The sequence below is a fragment of the Tursiops truncatus genome, chromosome 8 (genome assembly GCF_011762595.2).
Source record: "Tursiops truncatus isolate mTurTru1 chromosome 8, mTurTru1.mat.Y, whole genome shotgun sequence".
NCBI classification, from domain to species: Eukaryota; Metazoa; Chordata; class Mammalia; order Artiodactyla; family Delphinidae; genus Tursiops; species Tursiops truncatus.
Window position 1 is genome coordinate 100,013,743 of NC_047041.1, and position 22,214 is coordinate 100,035,956.

The window sequence follows — 22,214 nt, forward strand, 5'->3', positions numbered from 1 at the left end:
ATTCCTTTGTTTCTTCCTCTCAGCCTGTATCTCTATTTTCGACCTCACAAGGCAAGTCTGTCATTTTTTGTGTGTGCATTAATAAAAGAAAAATGTTGAGAAAGAGGCTGTAACTGGGGATACGAGGCACAGGTTTTCTTTTGTCCCCAAATCCCCTAAAATAAAAACCAAATCCAAGCCAGTGCTTTCTATCTAGCAGTTTCTAATGGATTTCCCGTAAAGCTTAATAAAATAGAATGAGGCTAGGTGGACTCTTTAACATAGCATGAGCTTTAGGTGTAGTTTTGAGTATTTCTTAAAAATTAAAAACTTGCCCACAGAACTTGGAGTAGATAGAATTGTGGGTCAGAAAACACACCACCTCCAGAATGCATTTGACCTATAGATTTGCAGTTATGTAACTGGTTTGGATAGGTAGTAGATTTGGAAAAACTTTTAAAGTGTGCTTCCACTGAACTAATAACAGTGTCCTAGCTAGAATACTTTAATGTGAACTTACCTGAGATTCGTCCCAAGAGGTAGGCCAATTCCAGATTGCCTAGGAACACTGAACATGTCGGTTGAATTTTTGCCAAGCAGGGCTTATTTTCCTAGAGATTAAGTTGTGGTGTTTTGGGGGGGGTGTTGTTTGTTTGTTTTTAATGTCAACCAGTGAGGAAGGCAATCAGAGTTGTTAACTATGTGTTTGTAGGGGAAGCACTGCCAAGAACCTGGAAGAGAGAGTGTGCTTCTTTGATTCGCACTAATGATAAAGTGCTGTTTCATTTGTGATGTTGTGCTCCTAGGTCAACGGAAAAGCATTATTTGAAAAAAGGTAATTAAACTCAGTAGATAGGTCTAAGAAGCCTTGTGCAAAGAGTTTATTGTCCTAGCTGGAATGCAAAGTCTGGGTGCCGGTTTGTTAGGAAGACTTTGACCTTATAGGAATAAAAACATAATGGGGGCTTCCCTGGTGGCGCAGTGGTTGAGAATCTGCCTGCCAATGCAGGGGACACGGGTTCGAGCCCTGGTCTGGGAGGATCCCACATGCTGCGGAGCAACTAGGCCCGTGAGCCACAACTACTGAGCCTGTGCGTCTGGAGCTTGTGCTCCACAGCAAGAGAGGCTGCGACAGCGAGAGGCCTGCGCACCGCGATGAAGAGTGGCCCCCACTCACTGCAACTAGAGAAAGCCCGTGCACAGTAACGAAGACCCAACACAGCCATAAATAAATAAATAAAATAAAATAAAACCATAATGGGACAAAATGAACATAGTAAATGTTTTTCAGAGTTTCTGCTTCTTAGGAAACATGATAGATAATTTGTTGCTTTTAATTCAGACTGATAACATTCAGAGTCCCCAGCATTTTTATAATGTGCCTCATTGTGTGATTTTGGATATCTTCTGGGTCAAATCATGGCCTTTGAAATTTTAAAAAATTGTTTACATTAAAAGATATTTTGTGAATGTTAGAAAGTAACTCAAACATACAAATTGATCCTTGACATCTGGAACCCAACCAGATTTATATTTCTAAGGGTTCTTTTTTTTCCTCATGAGAAATTCAATAATTTAGGCAAATAGGTATTACATTTATTTTACTCTGGAAGATAAATCAGTAAAAATATCATAGTGTAAATAGAACAAATAATTGTATTTTCTCTGTTGTATTTCAGATCTTCTAAAATACATTCTTCATAGTCACTTTTTTCATACAGAAAGGGAATAATTAATATCCTAAATAGTGTAACAATACAACCTAAGCACAACATACCTAATGTATAGAATGTTGAGAAAGATAAGTGTCATAGTTTAAAAAATTACTTTAATCCCTGTTAGGAGAAATTACATATACGCTCAGGTAAAATGGAGGTAAATAAAGAGGATTTTTGTAATTAAAAATGTTTAAGTAGGCTGTCATTCTTCCTTTTTCTTATAGTTTTTTGACCAGTGCAGATTCAGCATAGTGTTATTGTTAAAAGGGTATTGTATTGTAAAGAAGCATTTAAAAATGTCATATCCCTGGGGGCTTCCCTGGTGGCGCAGTGGTTGAGAGTCCGCCTGCCGATGCAGGGGACACAGATTCGTGCCCCGGTCCGGGAAGATCCCACGTGCCGCGGAGCGGCTAGGCCCGTGAGCCATGGCTGCTGAGCCTGCGCGTCCGGAGCCTGTGCTCCGCAACGGGAGAGGCTACAACAGTGAGAGGCCCGCGTTCGTACCGCAAAAAAAAAAAAAAAAAAAAAAGTCATATCCCTGAAGGTGTTCCAGTGTAGCCTCTATTACTAACATTTTCTCCTGCAAAAAAACATAATGGAAAAGCAACCCAGTTGATGCTCTACTTCATTGGCAGGTCTAGAGATCAGCCTATTCCGTTTTTTGAGGGCACTCCGTGGCAAGTGATTAGGTGTGTTCTAGGGTAGCCAAGTCTAGTGGCTTCTAGTCTGCCTTAATAAAACTAAGGGAAAGGAAGTTGTTGGTGTACTTGGTTAAGTGGATTAAAACCCCTGGAGAGAATAGCTAGGACCAGCTCCACCCAACCGCAGGCCTTTGAGAGTGACTGTCACCAGCAGGCACCTTGAGTCCATCATTGGCAGTAACCCAACTAATCTGTCTCTGGCTTCCATATCCCTTAGCCATTTAGCCTTGGAGGATTGTGCCTTACTTTTATATATCTAAACCATATCAAGCAATATGTAGCAGTAATTAAGTAAGTCATATTTAACAATGACACTTTTAATCCTGAAATATATACTTATCATTATTGGGCTTTAAGGAGATGCAAGTATTAAAAGTTGCCTTTTTTTTTTTTTTTGGCCATGCCTTGCAGTTTGTGGAATCTTAAATTCCCCAACCAGGGATCGAACCCAGGCCCACCACAGTGAAAGTGCTGAGTCCTAACCACTGGACTACCAGGGAATTCCCACAGTTGTCATTAATTTGGACTGAGAAGGAAGGGCAGTTAAATCTTTCAAAAGGAAATTATGTAATCTTTATTGAATTGTACTACCTTGAAGTATACAGCTACTTAAGCTAGTAAATTAAGCTTTTTGAAAACTATCGAATAGATTTGTGATGAGAATATCAATGGAATAATCAGTTCCTTCTTAAATAAGTTGTACTCCTGAGTAGGTGCTTTGCAGTCTTTTGCTTATTGAGTCCTTTTTTCTCATCAAGCAGAGTTTAATTTCAGCTTAATCCCCAAGCATCTCAAAATAGGGGAGTACATTTTAATGATGTTTTCCTGTACTGTTCAATAAGGATATTAACAGAGGTATAGATGTGGTATGTGGCCAGTTTTTTTTTTCTTCTGAGCTTTTACTGTGCTCAGTACTTTATGCGAATCATCTCATTTAATCCTCACAGTCAATTTTATGGAGGAAAGGTACCACCGCTTTTACTAATTGAGGAAACTGGGGTTTAAAATGGTGAAATAACTTGCTCAAGGTCACGCAGTAAGTGACACACCTAGGACTCCACCGTCCATGCCACTACCTACAGTAAAGATGATAATATTAGTTGTATTTTAGGGTTTACAGGTATTTTTAGAGATGTCATTTTGAGGTTAGTGTTAAAATCATGAGAGCAGAAGAGGCAGAAATTACTATTTTAACCATATTATTGCTATTAGTGATGTAATTTAGTATCATCTGGGGGATGTACTCCATCAGACACAAAATCAAACTGAAATTTGGTTTCTACTTTTGAAATCTTTGATAAAAAGTGGAGGCTGGAAAATACTACAATTTTCTTTAGAAAACATTGGGTGAAAATAAGGTTACAGAGGATCTACCCACCATGTAGAATTGGAAGTACATTTGCAGTAATGAATACTTGTGTTCAGTTTGAGTAATGCAGTAGGCATCTGGAATAGGAAGTTAAGCACTGAACTTTGGGGCAAGCGTTGAGGAGAAAAACTATGCCAGTTACAGCCTTTTTTTAAACAAAAGCAAAACATTTTTCTTTGTACAAAAGAGACTTTTTGTTTAGGATCTAGCTTGGCTGCAAAGTGTCTGCTGGCTAACTTCCTATTTTGATGCTTTGGCTGAAAGTTGCTGATACTGTTTTGCACGATAGTTTGTCTTTCCCTCTTGTTTTGTGAACATGAGAAAATTCAAGTGTAGAAAAACCTATACCTGAATATTTCAAGCCTCCCTTGTATGAATATGCATAGTTTGTATGTGAAAAAGTAACTTAGTGGTTTACTATAGGCTGGCACCCTTTCTTCACTGGTGTGTATGCTTTTTCCTTGTTGACAGGTATCCTTTGAGTTAAAAGTGATGAATTTCCTGAGGGGGGATAGTAACCAAACGGTAACTCTAGTATAGCATAATTCTAAGTTATTCACTCTTTTAAGGAAGAAGTCTCATATAGCATTCATTATTGCTTACTTGTTTCTAGATCACATTGTGTTTTCATTATTAAGTTATAAAACACTTAAATAAAAAAGTACTAAACCTTTTTCTAAAAGACAGTTTGGGGAATAAGAAGCAAAGTAAAGAGAAGGGCGTTTTTTATTTGTTTGTTTTTTGCCACACCGCTCGCCACTCGGCTTGTGGGATTTTAGTTCTCTGGCCAGGGATGGAATCCAGGCCCACGGCAGTGAAAGCGCCAAGTCTTAACCACTGGACGGCCAGGGAATTCCCTCAAGTTACTGTACTTTAAAATTAGTATATGGAAGTATTTAAAGCAGGCACAAAAGGATCACCCCTGCCCCATGCCCTACTAACCTGTAAGTTGTGCTCCTGGACAAAGAGAATCTGTGGTGAGTGAGAGTGAAGAGTGCCAGTTTCTACGCCTGTGGAATTTTTACAGGGCTAAAGTTCTGAAGTACAGCTCGGCTTTTCTACCCCTCGAAAACTAGTAAAACACTGTAAAGCTGTCGTACCCAAACAGGGTTCATTACTGGCAAACTTGTAATGCAGATCCTTAAACTCCATCGTACTTAGGAAATTCTGAGTAAGTCAGAGAGAGCGAGCCCATGAAGTACTAGTATTTGTTCTAAGGTTTGCAAAGGACTATAAGAGATGGTGCCAAGGGCTATTGTTTTACTAGGTTGTTAAATTGTTCAGCTAGTTGTACATTGAACTAAAATATACTTTGATGATGGTAAAGATCATTTGCTGAAACATTTTGTTAAGGAAAAGTTCTTTTATCTTTCAGCATTGACTTAGAATTTTTTATATGTTGGCTTGTATTAAATGTCTTTATCCACATAGTACTTTGCACAATTCTTGGAATGTCATAGGCATTTGTTTTGTACTAGATGATTCAGAAGTTGCATCACCCAAAATTTTGAAGTAGATAAAAGCTCTTTAAATTACTTCCTTTTAGGGCTTCCCTGGTGGCACAGTGGTTGAGAGTCTGCTTGCTGATGCAGGGGATACTGGTTCGTGCCCCGGTCCGGGAAGATCTCACATGCCGCGGAGCGGCTGGGCCCGTGAGCCATGGCCGCTGAGCCTGCATGTCCGGAGCCAGTGCTCCACAGCGGGAGAGGCCACAACAGTGAGAGGCCCGCGTATCGCAAAAAAAAAAAAAAAATTCCTTTTACTTATGGCTGGTTGGAGGGGAAGTATCTAAAACTCTAAATGAGGATTTCCTTTATTATATACCACGTGAAGGTGGTTGTGATTTGGCAGTATGCCTTTTTTCTCTCCCCAAACAAAAAGGCGTATGGTCTGGAGTCTCTATGTCAGGAGATACTTTTTTGAGAATATGGTGTTTGGGGACATTTATTGAAGATTTACTGAGTGCCAGATCCTGTTCTAAGCACTTCACGTGTATTAACTCATTTAATCCTCACAGCGGTTCTCAAGTTAGGTGCTTTAGTGTCCCAGTTTTCAATTTTCAGATGATAGTAAGCAACTTTAAGATTAAGGAACTGAGATTAAAGCCACACGATTAGTAAGTGTGATGAAAGGATTTCGCATCTTTTTGGTTTGTTTGTTTGGTTTTTTTTTTTGGCTGCGTTGCGTCTTCGTTGCTGCGCGTGGGCTTTCTCTAGTTGCGGGGGGTGCTCTTTGTTGTGGTGCGCGGGCTTCTCGTTGCAGTGGCTCCTCTTGTTGCAGAGCATGGGCTCTAGGCGTGCAGGCTTCAGTAGTTGTGGCATGCAGGCTCAGTAGTTGTGGCTCGTAGGCTCTAGAGCACGGGCTCAGTAGTTGTGGTGCACGGGCTTAGTTGCTCAGCGGCATGTGGGATCTTCCCGGACCAGCGCTCGAACCCATGTCCCCTGCATTGGCAGGTGGATTCTTAACCACTGCGCCACCAGAGAAGACTGGATTTTGCATCTTTTAATAGGAATTTTTGGTTTGGGAGTGGTCTAGAAATTTAGAATATGACTGCCAACTTAAATTCCTAGTCTTATTTAAGATAATATACTTAAATGGAGACTTCTGAATATTTAGAGTTTAAGAAGAAATTGAGTAAGCAAGGAGCTCAGTACTGAATACATTTGGGAACATTCTCATGATCGTTGCGGGATTATGACATTTTTCACCTCTTACCATATACTGATTCCCTTTTTGACAAGTCTATTAGATGTGTAACTCTTGCTTGTTAATAATTAGAATAATGCTATATTTTTGAGTAATTAGACTTTTTGAAAATGAATGTGCACATTAAATTGCATTATAGCAAATAACTAATCTAGAAAATATAATGAGATTTTTGACAGACATTTGTTTTGAGTAATGTTGAAAATATCTTGTAGTGCATGTGAAGGGCTGGATCTTTTGAAAAAGGAAAGGTAGTGGACATTTTCTGAGATGTAAGATAATCCAGAGTTATTCCATCAGGCAGTTTTCCAGGGTACAGTATTTTTAAAACCTAACACCCTTCAAACTCCCTGGAGTTTTCTGCTGTTTTGCCAGGTACAGACTTTGACAACACTAATGACTATTGTGTCATACTGACTAATTGGAAGAGTCTTTACTTATGGGAGCTTAGTTTCTAAAGGCTTATTAGATTCTGGTCTTTGTTTTGTTTAATGTTTTCATGCCATTATAAGTTCTTTACTTCCAGACCGGTTTTTTCATTGTCTTGGTACAAGTCAGCTCTGCTCAAGTTTGTGAGGGTTTCAAGTAGCCAAATAAACTTCTTTCCATTTGCTGAAATTCTAAACAAGATAATTATTAAAATTAAAACAAAGATGAGGATGCTAACTTATTTTGCTACGTGTGGGAAACCTTGATTGACAATCATGAGAGCTAATATCTGCATCTCACAATCACTGAGGAGGAATGAATGCAACATCATACTCTGTTTACCCCCTAAACCTGTGCCCTGAAAACACTATCCAATCCAAGTATTAAGTCACAAAATTATTGTTAGGGAACATGATTAAAGTTCTTTTGTATATATAATAGTTACATCATATTGACAGATCTTCAGTAAAATGCTTGAAGTCTGTCAAGCTGTCATGGCATTCAGTACAGAACTTGTCGTTATTCTGAGAATACGATTTCTAACCTAATCTTCTAGCTTTACCTCAGATTATTATATACCTAACTCGAAACTTTTGGAGTATTAAGAGTTCAAGGAGGGACTTCCCTGGCAGTCCATTGGTTAAGATTTCACCTTTCAATGCAGGGGGTGCGGGTTCAATCCCTTGTCGGGGAGCTAAGATCCCACATACCTCTCAGCCAAAAAACCAAAACATAAAACAGAAGCAATATTGTAGCAAATTCAATAAAGATTTTTTAAATGGTCCACATCAAAAAAATCTTTAAAAAAAAAGAGTTCAAGGAAATTAGAAAAGAAACAAGGCTTAGAAAACTGAAAGGTTTGTGTCCTGACAAAGCAAAACATTTCTACCATGCTTTTTTTTTTTTTTGGCCGCACTGTGTGGCTTGCGGGATCTTAGTTGCCTGGCTAGGGCCCGCGGCAGTGAAAGCACCAAGTCCTAACCACTGGACCGCCAGGGAACTCCCTACCGTGCTTTTTTTGTTTGTAGTACTGTGTGCATTCTTTCATTAGCATTCAATGTAGGTTGCTTTCTTTTTCATTTCATCCAACCCACCTCCACATCATCATCATTTTACTTATTGATTTTGCTTATTTTCTGTCTCCCACTCTGTATTGTAAGCTCCACAAAGGCAAGGATTTTTTCTGTGTTGTTCACTGCTTTTAATCTAGTTTCTAAAACAGTGTCAGGCACGTGATAATGGCACTCAGTAATTACTAATGAATTATTACTAATTAATTTTGTCCATTTGTTTCTGTAAAATGACAGGTCTAAATCTTCTGAAATCTCAGTCTCTATAAAACATATAAGCTGAGCTTTCCCTCTGAGGTGGAGTCAGTTTTGTTCACCTCAAGGTTCCACTCCTGTTTGTTTGTTTGTTTTTTAAATTATTTATTTTTGGCCACGTTGCGTCTTTGTTGCTACACGCAGGCTTTCTCTAGTTGCAGTGAGCCAGGGCTACTCTTAGTTGTGGTCCACAGGCTTCTCATTGTGGTGGCTTCTCTTGTTGCGGAGCACGGGTTCTAGGCGTGCAGCCTTCAGTATTGTGGCACGCAGGCTCAGTAGTTGTGGCTTGCGGGCTCTAGAGCACAGACTCAGCAGTTGTGGTGCACGGGCTTAGTTGCTCTGCGGCATGTGGGATCTTTCCGGACCAGGGCTCGAACCCGTGTCCCCTGCACTGGCAGGCAGATTCTTAATCATTGCGCCACCAAGGAAGTCCTCCATTCCTGTTTGAAGGGAAGGGGGGCGGTCCCAGTTTTACCTTATTCCAGATTTAGTCCATTGAATGTTTCCTGGTAGGAACAGTCATCAGTAAATTCAGTAATAATACATATCTCAGATTGTGGAATATTTCTTTTTTCCTTTTTTTAAAATAAATTTATTTATTTATTTATTTTTGGCTGCGCTGGGTCCTCGTTGCTGTGCACGGGCTTTCTCTGGTTGCCTTGAGCGGGAGCTACTCTGTTGTGGTGCGCAGGCGTCTCATTGCGGCCGCTTCTTCTTGTGGAGCACGGGCTCTAGGTGCGCGGGCTTCAGCAGTTGTGGCACATGGCTTCAGTAGTTGTGGCTCGCGGGCTCTAGAGCGCAGGCTCAGTAGTTGTGGTGCACGGGCTTAGTTGCTCCGCGGCATGTGGGACCTTCCTGGACCAGGGCTCGAACCCGTGTCCCCTGCATTGGCAGGCGGATTCTTAACCCCTGTGCCACCAGTGGAGCCCTGTGGAATATTTCTGATTTAAATGTAGGCTATAGTTCTTTAAATTTCAGGTTTTTTAAAGCATTTTAACCTACAGTGGTGAGCTTCATTTATCCTTAATCCAGTCTTGCTGAGTATCCGTACTGTACAGTGATAGATGCAAGCCGTGTTTACCACATTAGAACTAAATATGAATTACAGCTTGCTTCTGTCCCACTGGTACAGTTTATGCCACCAAACTTTATTTTTCCTCAATTTACAAAGACTTTCCCTGGCCCCCCCACCCCGATGATTACAGTTGCACTGTTCTAAAGGTCAGAGATCCTGTTACATCAGATTCCAGTGATGTATTAAAATGGAACTTTATCTGGCATTTGGAAACATTTTTATAATAGTGGAATTTTATTTCTTGCAGTAAGATATTATTTCTTTTCATCTTTATAAAATGGTTTTGAATAAATCATAATTTTGCTTTTGTCTGGCTGTTATTCAGCTTATCACTGAAAAAGAACGCAAGCTGAGTAAAAGTAATCCCAAAGCTTTTTCTCTTTCACATCTTCCCAGTTATTCATTCACACTCAAGGAAGGCATTGCTGTCCTGAGCCTACTTAGGTCTCATCTGACCAAGCTGAATGTTTGATTCATTCATTTGGAACTATTTATTTAAGACCTACTTTGTTCCAACTCCAGAGATACAACAGTGTGTAAGAAAGATAGTGCCTGCCCTTGGGACAGTTGTTTTGAACTTTTCCCCAGTAAAAACTTCCTAGATTGGTTAGTTGGAAAACAATGTGGTAAATCAGTGGCTACTGTGATATTAAAAACTGTTAAGACTTAATTAATGTATTACTTTTAGGGGGATATTTTCTGTTTTAAAAGGATTTCTGAAGATTACTCTTCTTAATAAAGGAAACCAATTTACACAGTTCAGTTTTGTTTGAATTGGCAGGGTGGTGCAAGAGCTTTTGGAACAGACCAACCTTTTCAGTGCCCTTTAGTTTAAGACATTGAGGCCATCTGTTCCTGGGGCCCATCTTCCCTATGGGTGGAATAGACTACTTCTAGTCTGATTTTTAGGCTTAGGAGGGGTCCGCTATATCTCTGGGGGTGGGGGGGAACTCTGGTCACTTCTTTTTTTCCTTTTCAGACTGTCAGACTCTAACAGTGGTTTTATAGAAGGTGTGTGTCCTGAATTGTTCCCCCTACAGATGAGAGCATATTAGTACTTCATAATATCAAGTTGTTTGTTTTATATGGATTACATTGTTTCTGTTGAATAGCTATACCAAATACCAAAGGAAAAGCACTTCCCTAGATTATCCATCTTATTATCCATGCTTTACCATTAAAGGGAAAAAGTAAATTGAAGAGTATTTTGTCGTGAAAATTTTTTGTCTTTTGCAATTTGTAGCATGATAAGCCTTTTCTGTTTCACTGCTGACAATTTTATGCATGTCTTATAGGATAACCGTTGCTCATTGTTTTGTTATATATTTATGTGTGTGTATATGTACATCCTGTGTGTATATATACGAATTTTAGAATAAAAAGCATGCTGCTTGGCCTGACTAGCTAATGTGTAATTGTACCTGGTAAACAATTTTTTTTCTTTCAAATGCTGACCATAGAGGGATTGAGCTCTCTTTGCTCTGATGAGCCACCTTCAGAAATTATGACTTCCTTCTTTTGTTCATCTTCTGAAATATATAACACTGACCTTACAATACTACATGGAGAAAAAAGCAAAGTGTTAGGCAGCCAGCCTGTTTTAGCCAAAGAAAGAAAAGACTGCTTGGCTCCTCTAGATGTGAAAAAGATGGAAAAGCCTCAGGGGACCAGTAAAGACATAGCAGACTCCCCAGTTTCTGTTGCAGAAGGAGTTCACTGTAACCGTCCTTCCATTCCAGACAGTTTCCCAGATCATCCTGCTTTTCTCTCAAAGGAAGTTGGTCACACGCAAGAGCAGATAAATAAAGATCAAGAGTCCAAGAACCCAAATGAGGTACCAAGTAGGGACGATAGAACTGCCTTGGATGCAGGTGACAAATTCACTCTGCTAACAGCCCAGAAGCCACCCACCGAGCAGCATAAAGCAGAAGGTATTTGTACCTATTCCTTGTCCCCCTCTGAAGTTTCAGGAGTTGGTATTACGGAAAAGGATTCCCCTGAATCACCATTTGAAGTAATTATTGACAAAGCAGCATTTGACAGAGAATTTAAAGACGCATATAAGGAAAACGTAAATGATTTTGGTAGCTGGGCAGTGCACATTGATAGAGAATCACCTGCAGACATTTCTGAGTCTAATGACAAAGTATTTCCACTGAGAAATAAAGAAACAGGGCGTTCCCCAGCCTCTGCGTTGCTCACTAGGCAGTTTTCACACACAACTGCAGCATTGGAGGAGGTATCTAGATGTGTAAATGATATGCATAACTTTACTAATGAAATATTGACTTGGGATTTGATTCCCCAAGTAAAACAGCAGAGTGATAAATCTGACCACATCACAAAAGCTACAGGACCCGACATGGGTGAATATATCTCAGAAGTTCCAGTTGTAAATCTTAAAAGTAACGCTCATCAGAAAATTCCTGTATGTTCTATCAGTGGGAGCACTACTATCCCTAAATCAACAGGTGACTGGGCAGAAACATCTCTCCCACAGGAAAACGCTATGCCAGACTGTCTCAACTCCACACAAGAAATCAATATCAAAGGTGTGCAAGGCAGTGTGCAAAAAGGAGATGACACGCTTTCAGAGTTACCTGGATCTCCATTTGAGAAAGGTGTCTCTCTTGGTTCTGGAGTGGCCACCGTGAAAGTGGGTTTACCTGAGGGCCACCTGAAGGGTGAAATGAACTGGCAGACCTCTGTGTTGGGAGAAGTGACAGAGGCTGACAGTTCTGGTGAGTCTGATGACACGGTGATAGAGGACATCACAGCAGATACTTCATTTGAGAGCAACAAAATTCAGGCTGAAAAACCTGTTTCCATCCCAAGTGCTGTTGTAAAAACAGATGAAAGAGCAATCAAAGAGATTCTTCATTGTAACAGGGAAGACAAAACATCTGGAAACTTTGACGGATCCATCAGTGACTCTGGGCCACGACAAGTTCAGCCTGATATTCTTGGAAGGAGTCCAGCTGGTGAGGCAGCATGTTCACAAGTACCTAATATGAATGTCACGTCAGAAGATGTGAAGCAGTCAGATAGTATGAGTGTAGTTGCTCCTGAAAAGCTTGTTGCAGCTGAGAACCCCAAACTTCCTTCAGAAGCACCTCCAAAGGTTTATAATGGTAAGACAGAATTCTCACGAAATGTGACCACCTCTGCCTATTTGGAGTCATTGCATGAAAAAAGTGTTAAAGATATAGATGATTCTTCCCCAGAGGACCTGATAGCAGCCTTTACAGAAACCAGAGAGAAAGGAATAGTAGGTAAAGGTGAAGGAAATACCTTCGAAGCAACATCAGAGAAAACTAAGGACTTCAAAACAGCTCTTCCTGTAGATGTTTTACATGAAAGTGAGTCAGGTGGTTCTGAAATTAAAAACATAGAAGGCAAATACAATGAACAAAGCAAGGAAACAGATGGGAGTGAGCTTCTGGACGTTTTCCCTACCCAGGGTACTCCAGTAGCATCTCTTGACTTAGACCAGGAACAGCTCACAATCAAAGCACTGAAAGAACTGAATGAAAGGAAGCTTGAGAAGTCAGCTTCTGTACAGGATGAAATAGAATCTCCCGAAGAAATACTCAAGCAGACTTTAACATTTGCTCCAGAATCTTGGCCACAGAGATCCTATGATGTCCTAGAACACAGAGATGTCAAGACTGGATCTGATCTCGGGATTTCCAGGAAGCCCACTATTACCAAAGAAGCTGCTAGGGTAGATGTCACTTCCAGCCTTAGCAAGACTGAACTGGTAAACAAGGATGTCCTAGCAAGACTTCTGACAGAATTCTCAGGTAACTGTTTACATTAGAAATACTGCATGTGGTTAATCCTGCTATGATTGATTATTTAGAGTGCTATTTTTTTTTAGTCTCTGATTTATATCACCAAAATTATAGCTAGAATAAAAATATACAGTAAAATGGGAAAAGGTAGATTTTTTTTAATGGTTGCTTGATTTGGTTTTCTTGTACAAATATTTTCCAAAGCAGTAGACTACCTGTTAAAATTAATATTCTTCTAAAGAAAAAATTGTATGGTCCAGTTTTTTCAAGGTTCTCCTTTCCTTATACGTTGGCCCTAGGGGAGATTGCTGCTTTTAAGAACATCGCTAGGGTCTTATTTATTTACAAAGCTTATTTTTATTATTTATTTATTTATTTTGCGGTACGCGGGCCTCTCACTGTTGCGACCTCTCCCGTTGCGGAGCACAGGCTCCTGACGCGCAGGCTCAGCGGCTATGGCTCACGGGCCTAGCCGCTCCACGGCATGTGGGATCTTCCCGGACCGGGGCACGAACCCGTGTCCCCTGCATCGGCAGGCGGACTCTCAACCACTGCGCCACCAGGGAAGCCCACAAAGCTTATTTTTAAATCTCTGTAATAATAGCACTGCTTGGCACTTGGGTTTTTTGCTGTGGGCCTTGGAAAATCTATTTAGCAATCAAAGATAAGGGAATCCCTGCTGGGAAGATAGTAAATGAAACTTTTAATTAATTTGATCTTACACCGCAGAGATTTTATGCTCTGAAAGTAGGTAACCAGTATTGTAGTACAACTTTGTGAGTAACACTTAAGAGAACTCATGCATTCTTCTACTTTGGACCTTGTTTATCGTGCTTCAGGCCAAAACCCAATATATGGTACTAGAAGTTCTTCCCCTTGTCTTCTATTTATTTGAGTGATTACTTTCCTAGCGGTTGGCCTTCAGTTAAATTATTTCAAATGCTCTCTATTCTGGTGTCTTAGCAAGTATAATGAAAAAAAGGATATATAAAACCCTTCAAAAGTGACCCCCAACCTCTAATCTGATACCAAGTTCTGCACTTACTGTATGGTCAGTGTTAGGTGCTATGGAGGACTCTGTGTTTTCCAATTTTTTTTTTTTTTTTTTGCGGTACGCGGTCCTCTCACTGCTGTGGCCCCTCCCGCTGCGGAGCACAGGCTCCGGACGCGCAGGCTCAGCGTCCATGGCTCATGGGCCCAGCCGCTCCGCGGCATGCGGGATCCTCCCGGACCAGGGCACGAACCCGTGTCCCCTGCATCGGCAGGCAGACTCTCAACCACTGCGCCACCAGGGAAGCCCTTCCAAACTTTTTAAACAATAGATCCCTTCTTTCAAATGAAATCATATGCAGAGTTATAATATTTAAAACAAAAAGTATTTTCGTTAGGATAAATTTATAAGTGAGATTATACCACTTACATTTTTTTTTTTTTCTGTATAGGTTTTATTATGCAGAGTAAGGAGGGGGGCTTAGTCCTTAGCAGCCGCTTTCCTCTCCTCATAGTATCCTGAACACTGCTCAGCTCCTCCTGCAGGGGCACTCCATGTAAGGAGTGAAGCCCCATGCCTCTCAGAGCTTGTCCCTCACTAACTTGCTTTACTTGGTAAGGTGCCCTGCTGGCATCTGTGGGTCACCTTCCTTGCTCACGTTCTGGGTCACCTTGAGGCCCATAGTCATGGGCTGCTGCAGAGCCATGACTGCTGCCCTTAGTGCCTGCAGCAGAAAGGCACTGTTTACTTTTTATAAAGACATTTCCTTACTGAAGACCATGGGCAGATTATTTAATCTTAGTAAATTTTAATCCTTAAAATAGAGATAATAATGGTGCTTACTTTATAATAATAGTGAGAGGGTTACATGTGAAAATGCAGGTAATGCAGGGCCTAGTATATAGTGAATATTCATTTAGCACCAAGTACAGGACCTGGCATATAGTAGGTACTGGATAATTATTTGTTAGTGAACGAATTGTTAATAATTATCAGTGAAAACATAGAGGCTTTTTTATAAACTCAAAAATTTGAAATGGCAGTTAAGGATAGCTGTTATACTTTAGTAATTGAAGATTGTTGAACTTGGATTAAAGAGAGCTGAATTATTGTTGCTTTACAGTGTCTAGAAGTGTGACTTTAAAGAATTACATTACATCACCTTTTGGGGCCTAAGTTGTAAAGTGAGGATGTTGAAGTAGGTGGTCATCAATATCATTTCAATAATATGATTCTCTGACTCTGGTATATTCTAGCTTTCTTCATTAGTTGTTGTCAAAATTCTTAAAGGTAATTCTTGTGAGTGATGAGGCAGATAGAAATTAGGCAACAATCCAGAGTCTAGTTCTGGCAAATACCTGCTTTAGTGTGACCTTAGACAACTGGCCAGATTGGTTTGGCATCTTCCTTTGTTAATATTCTGGTAGTTATTTTGCCCTGCTTCACAGTGTTGTAGTAAATAAAGTACTGTGTACTAATTATCAGCAAATCTCAACTGAGTTATTTAATCTAGTGTGAGAGGTAAAAAGGAGTATGGAAGTTTAGGATATTTGTCACTGACCAAATTCTGTGATTAGTAGATATTTTTAGATGATAATTAAAGAAGACTAGTATAATTAGACCAAGAAGCTAAAAGGTCTTCCTTAAGGTTTCAGAATTGAAAACCTTTTAAAATTGTCTTCATGAATAAATCTTTTAAAATATAAACTATAGCAAAATATACCAGAGTCTAGTTCTAAGTAGTATATCTGAGTAGTCTTCCTTTCTAAAGTAAAACCAGTTCTGTAATTATGTCCTGCCTAAAGTTGTTGGGGAAAATAGGCAAAAGAAACAATGAAAAAATTAATGGTATTTTATTTTTCTTTTGCTGTTCTATGGTATATATGACAGTATATAACAAAGAACTAGAAATGACCTAGCAATTTTGTTTCTAGGTATGAATTCTAAGTTAAAAAATAAAAAAATTTAAAAAAGCAGGCTTCCCTGGTGGCACAGTGGTTGAGAGTCCGCCTGCCGATGGAGGGGACACGGGTTCGTGCCCCGGTCCGGGAAGATCCCACATGCCGCGGAGCGGCTGGGCCTGTGAGCCATGGCCGCTGAGCCTGCGCGTCCGGAGCCTGCGCTCCGCAACGGGAGAGGCCACAACGGTGAGAAGCCTGCGTACCCCAAAAAAAAAAAAAAAAAAAAAAAAAAAGCATTTACGTACAAAAACAGCTACAAACATGTTCTTTGTAGGGCTGTTTATGATAGTGGCATATATCTCAGTATCTTAACAATTAGAGATTGTTTGAGTATCTTTTAATATATCTGTACAGTCAAAATACTATATAGCCATTGGAATTGTTATAGATTGGTGTTTCTTTTCTTTTTTTTTTTTTGCGGTATGCGGGCCTCTCACTGCTGTGGCCTCTCCCGTTGCGGAGCACAGGCTCCGGACGCGCAGGCTCAGCGGCCATGGCTCACGGGTCCAGCCGCTCCGCGGCATGTGGGATCCTCCCGGACCGGGGCACGAACCCGCGTCCCCTGCATCGGCAGGCGGGCTCTCAACCACTGCGCCACCAGGGAAGCCCTGTTTTGTACTTTTAAAGCTTTACTTACATTATTTTTGTTATGCAACTTGTTTCATTCAACATTAGGTTTTTTAACTCTTTTCATGTTGAAATATGTATAATTCTATTTAACAGCTGTGTAGTAATGAAGTTTATTACTATGTTATTTCCCTTTTAATTAAGATTTGGATTATTTTCCATTTTTTACTATTATAGACAGTGCTGAAGTTAACATCCTTGTACTTGCCTATTTTTACACACATGCACATATTTCTCTAGGGTCGTTGTGCCACTGCTTATCAGTTTCACTTCTGGGTATGTGCATTATTTTTCTAATTACTGTCAGTTTGCTGTCAAAGTTGAAGTTTCTTCTGTTATGTGAAAATGTTCATAATTAATAAAAACTATATTATTGAATATAGCAGAGTTTTTATTACATGATGAATGCTTAAAGTAGAAAAAAACAAGTTAGGAAACAAGGTTTTCAGAATAATACCTACTTTGGTATCATTAAAAGTGAATCTGTAATACCTACACGCAGTGATTCTGAAGTAAGTTTTTAAAAACAAGATCACGATGACTTTTCTTGCAATATGGCCAAGTAGGCTTTCACTGGACCTGATCTTTCTGCACATAACTGTGTCCTCTGGACAGAATTGTGGGGGCAGCGAGGGAGCCCTGGAAACACTGGGAAATGAGCAAAAGCAGACAGATTCTGGAAAAGGGCTGACACTTCCAGGAAGAGATAGCATGACATTAATTTTCCATTTTTACTGCTTTTAGCCAGAGGAAGGCTGAAGTTGGCACTTGGCAGCTTGGTTTAAAACTTAATAGAAAACTTACCAGAGGACAGAATTCAGGTCAGCCCCAGCCGTCGGACCGCTGAAAAGTGAGGGGAGGAGGAATCCTGGGAAGGAGGGATCTGGAGAGTGACAGCCTAAAATTCTGAGTATAAGCTCTCTCTATAAGCTTCTGTTTAATCCCTGAACCACAAAGATAAAAGAACTGAACTAAGATTTGAGGTATTGATTGCCCAGAGAGTTTGCAGTTTGGGTCTAAGCCAAATTTAATTGCATACTAAAACAGAAATATCGGTACTCTGCAGAGGAATATAACAGAGTCCAGAGGCTGTACAGCGTAATATTCACAGTGTCCAAGGTATTATCTATAACTGCACAACATTTTAAAAACCAGGAAAATATAACTTAGTCTGAAGAAAAAAGACAACCAACAGAAACTAACTTCATCTGTTAGAATTGAGAAACAGGTTTTAAGGCAGCTACTATAACTGATCAGTTGAAGTAAAGGAAAATATTCTTGCACTGAATGAAAACAAAGGAAATCTCAACTGAGAAATAGAAACAAAAAAGAGCAAAGTGGAATTCTATAATACAGAAGCTAAAATTAAAATTCACTGAGTAGCCTTAACAGTAAAACAGAGATGATAGAAGAGTCAGTGAACTCGATGATAGATGAACAGAAAACTACCCAACCTGAAGAATAGAAAGAAAAAAATATTACCAAGCTTCAGGGACTTTTGGGACAATATTATAAGAGCTAACGTGTATAGTTGGAATCCCAGAAGAGAAGAAGGTGAGAGACTGGAGAAGAACATATTTGAAGATAAAATGGCAGAAAAAAAACCCTTCAAATTTTATGAAAAACATATTTACTGATTAAAGAAACTTAGCAAACACCTATTAGGATAAGGATGAAGAAAACCATACCTTGGTACATGTGTCAGAGGTTCCCAAGACCACTGTCAGGCTCAGTGATTTGCTAGAAGGACTCACAGGATTCAGAAGCTGTTATACTCAACTGTATACAGCAAAAGGACACAGATTAGAATTGACAAAGGGGAAAGACACATGGGATAAAGTCCAGGAGGAACCAAGTGCAAGCTTCCAGGTGTCCAGTAGAGTCGCACAGAGCTGTCCTTAATTCTCCCATCAAGGACACGTGACAACATGTGCGAAGTGCTGCCAACTAGGGAAGCTCACCCAGTCCTGGGTGTTCAGGGTGGCACGCAGTATCCCCATGACTTACCTCAGCTGCTCAGACCCCAGCCACCTAGAGTAAGAACAGGTGTTTGCCATAAATCATATTGTTCAGGTAGACTTAAGTGGTCATGCTGGTACAGCATGGCCCAAGGCCCCAGGTATGCAGAAACACTTATCAGCCAGAACATGCCAAGGGCTCAGAGTTCATCTCCCAGGAGCCAGGCAAAGCCAGTCCTGAAGACAGACCTTTCTTTGGCATGTTCACGTTTGAGCATTCCAGAACTGCCAAGTTAATCCTTTCCTTCCCAGTACGTCTTAGTCAAATTGCTGAACTGAAAGATAAGGAGAAAACTGACACATGTAAAGGAATGACCATTATAATTAGAGCTTACTTCTTACCACTAACCACAGATGCCAGAAGACAGTGAAATAACATCTTTTAAAGTGCCATACGGGGAAAAACGTCAGCCAGGATCTCTGTTAAGCAAAAATACCGCGCAAGAATGAAGGCAAAATAAAGACATTTTCAGATAAAAGAAAGCTAAGAGAATCTATCACTAGGAGACCTGTACTACAAGAAACAGTAAAGGAAGTTCTTCAGATTGAAGGGAGTTGATACCAGATAGAAACTTAGACCTTCAGGAAAGAATGAAGAGCATTGAAAATGGTAAATAGCTGAGTAAAAATAAAAGACTTATTTTTTTTCTTCTTCTTTAAAATATGTAAGACTGTTTAAAGGAGAAATTACAATGTGTGCGGATATTATAATGTTTATTTCATATGACAATTTATAACAAAACACAAGAGTATGTGAATCTATACTAGAGGAGGGGTTCCTACATTTTTCATGGAGTGGTACAATATTTTAAGTAGATTGAAAAGTCAAGGGTGTATGTCTCCCAAGAGGTGGGAGACTTGGTGCAATCACTATGTTAGTGGACTGAAGACTACAATCAGAGTGACAGACTGCATAAAAATTCAAGACCTACTTATATCCTGACTATAAAAGATATGTATTAAATGTAAAGACACAGGGCTTCCCTGGTGGTGCAGTGGTTGAGAGTCCGCCTGCCGATGCAGGGGACACGGGTTCGTGCCCCGGTCCGGGAAGATCCCACATGCCGCGGAGCGGCTGGGCCCGTGAGCCATGGCCGCTGAGCCTGCACGTCCGGAGCCTGTGCTCCGCAACGGGAGAGGCCGCAACAGTGAGAGGCCCGCGTACCGCAAAAAAAAAAAAAAAAAAAATGTAAAGACACAGAACTTGAAAGGAAATGGATGGGAAAAGGTATACCAAGAAATATATGCATGTATGCCATGCAAAAGTAAGCATAAGAAGACAAAGGGTATTACCAGAAGTAAAAAGTGACATGTTATCGTGATAAAAGATATCAAGACGTCTTGACAGTTGTAAATGTATATGTGCCTAATAACAGCTTCAAAATAAATGAAGCAAAAATTGACAGAATTAAAGGGAGGAATAGGGAGTTCTTTAATCATAATTACTGGTTTTAATACCTGTTTCTCAGCAATTGATAAACCAACTACACAGAAACACAAAGATCTGAACAGCACAATCAACCACCTTGGCCTACATGATACTTATAGAACACTGTGCCCTGTAGTGGCATAATACACATTCTTTTCCAGGTGCACAAGGTATACATTCACCAGTATAGACAATATGCTAGGCCATAAAACAACTCAGCACATTTAAAAGATTAAGGCCATACAGAATATGTTCTCAGACCATAATGAAATAAAAACTTTAAACAATGAAGATATCTAGGAAAATTCCCAAATATTTGGAAACTAAGCAAGTCACTTTTATATAATCTATAGCTCAAAGAAGAAATCATGAGAAAAAAATTTAAATGTTTTAAAATGACAGTGAAAATACAATATATCAAACTTGTGGAATGTAGTGCTGAAAGGGAAGTTTATGGTTCTAAGTGCATGTATTAGAAAAGAAAAATATCTAAGTTCAGTGATCTAAGGTTTCAACTTAAGCTGGAAAAAGCAAAGCACATCCAAAGGAAGCAGAAGGGAAGAAAGAATAAAGATAAGAGCAGAAATTAAAGGAATAAAAAACATTAACAAAGCCAAAATTTGGTTCCTGAAAAAGATTAACAAAATTGATTTCTTGACTGATCAAAAAAAAAAAAGCAAATACAGATTACCAATATTAAGCATGAAAAGGGGGTTATTTCAGATCCTACAGATATTAAAAGGACAATAGAATATTATGAACAACTTTATGCCAACTTAGATGAAACAAATTCCTTGAAAAATACAATTTACCAAAGCTAACACAATTTCTATTAAATCCATTATTAAAAATCTCACCAAAAAAAGTCGAGGCCCAGTGGTTTTACTGGGGAGTTTTTTCAAGCATTTAAGGAAAAAGGAGAGAACACTTTCCAACTCATAGACTAGTATATGTATAGTAATACCAAAACTGGAGAAGGACACTACAAAGAAAATTAGAGACTAGTATTCCTATGGAACATAATAAGATGAGAAATCCTTCACAAAATATTAGCAAATCAAAAAAAAAATGTTAGCAAATCAAATCCAGCACTCTGTCAGATACAGAAAAGGTATTTGAAAAAGCTCAACATCCTTTTCTGACAAAAATTTTCAGCAAACTAGGAATAGAAGGTAATCTCCTCAGTCTAATAAATGATATCTATTGAAAACTATAGCTGACATTATGCTTAATGCCAAAACATTGGACACTTTCCCCTAATACTGGATACAAGGCAAAGATGCTCACCCTCACCATTTGTATTCAGCATTATACTGGAGGTCCTCCCCTTTGAATTAAGACAAGAAATAGAAATAGAAGGAAAGACTATTGGAAAAGAAGTTGTTAAGCTGTCTTAATATGCAAATTACATGATTGTGTACGTAGAAAATCCTAAGGAATCTACTGATACAAAGCAACTGCTAAGACTAATAAGTGACTTTAATTTAGCAAGTTTACAGGTTTTTAGGTTAATACACAAAACTCAGTTTCGTTTGTTATATACTAGCAACAAATAATCAGAAAATTAAAAAGTTTTAAAGTTCCATTTACAATAGCACCAAAGCATAAAATAGGAATAAATTTAACCAAAAGAAAAAAATGTGTAAGACCTCTCTACTGAAAATTACAAAACTGCAGAGAGAAGCTCAAGAATTGTCTAAGAAGAGAACCATGCTGTGTTCATGGATTGGAAACCTCGATATCGTAAAGAAAGCAGTCCTACCCAAATTCACCTATGGATTCAGTACAGTTCAGAGTCCTAGAAGAATTTTTCAATAGAAATTGACAAGCTCATTCTAAAATTTCTCTGGAAGTACACAGACCTAGCAAATCCAAAGCAATCTTGAAAAAGGACAAAATTGAGGGCTTGGAATAGTCCAAGACATTATAAAACTCCAGTAATAAAGACTGTGGAACTTGCAAGAGAGTCAACAAGTAGGTCAAAGAAACAGAGAATCCAGAAATAACACATTACCAAAAATTTGGCAACTTAGCACAACTTTACTATCTCACAGTTTTCAAGGGTCAGGAGTCCAGGCACAGCTTAGCTGGA

At 39.4% G+C, this 22,214-nt stretch overlaps 1 protein-coding gene across 3 annotated transcripts in view; it reads left to right on the forward strand.

Moving 5' to 3' along the window:
- Positions 1–22,214, forward strand: part of RTN3 (reticulon 3) — a 62,359-nt gene that overhangs the window by 15,529 nt on the left and 24,616 nt on the right. Inside the window, exon 2 of one of the 3 annotated variants that reach the window (XM_073809099.1) lies at positions 1–22,214. This exon is cut by the window's right edge and continues 15,869 nt beyond it. The exons of 1 other annotated variant lie outside the window; for it this stretch is intronic. In XM_073809099.1, the coding sequence (XP_073665200.1) occupies positions 10,750–13,122 (2,373 nt within the window). In that variant the 5' untranslated portion in view covers positions 1–10,749 and the 3' untranslated portion in view covers positions 13,123–22,214. One more of the 3 variants, XM_019932626.2, reaches the window with a different exon arrangement.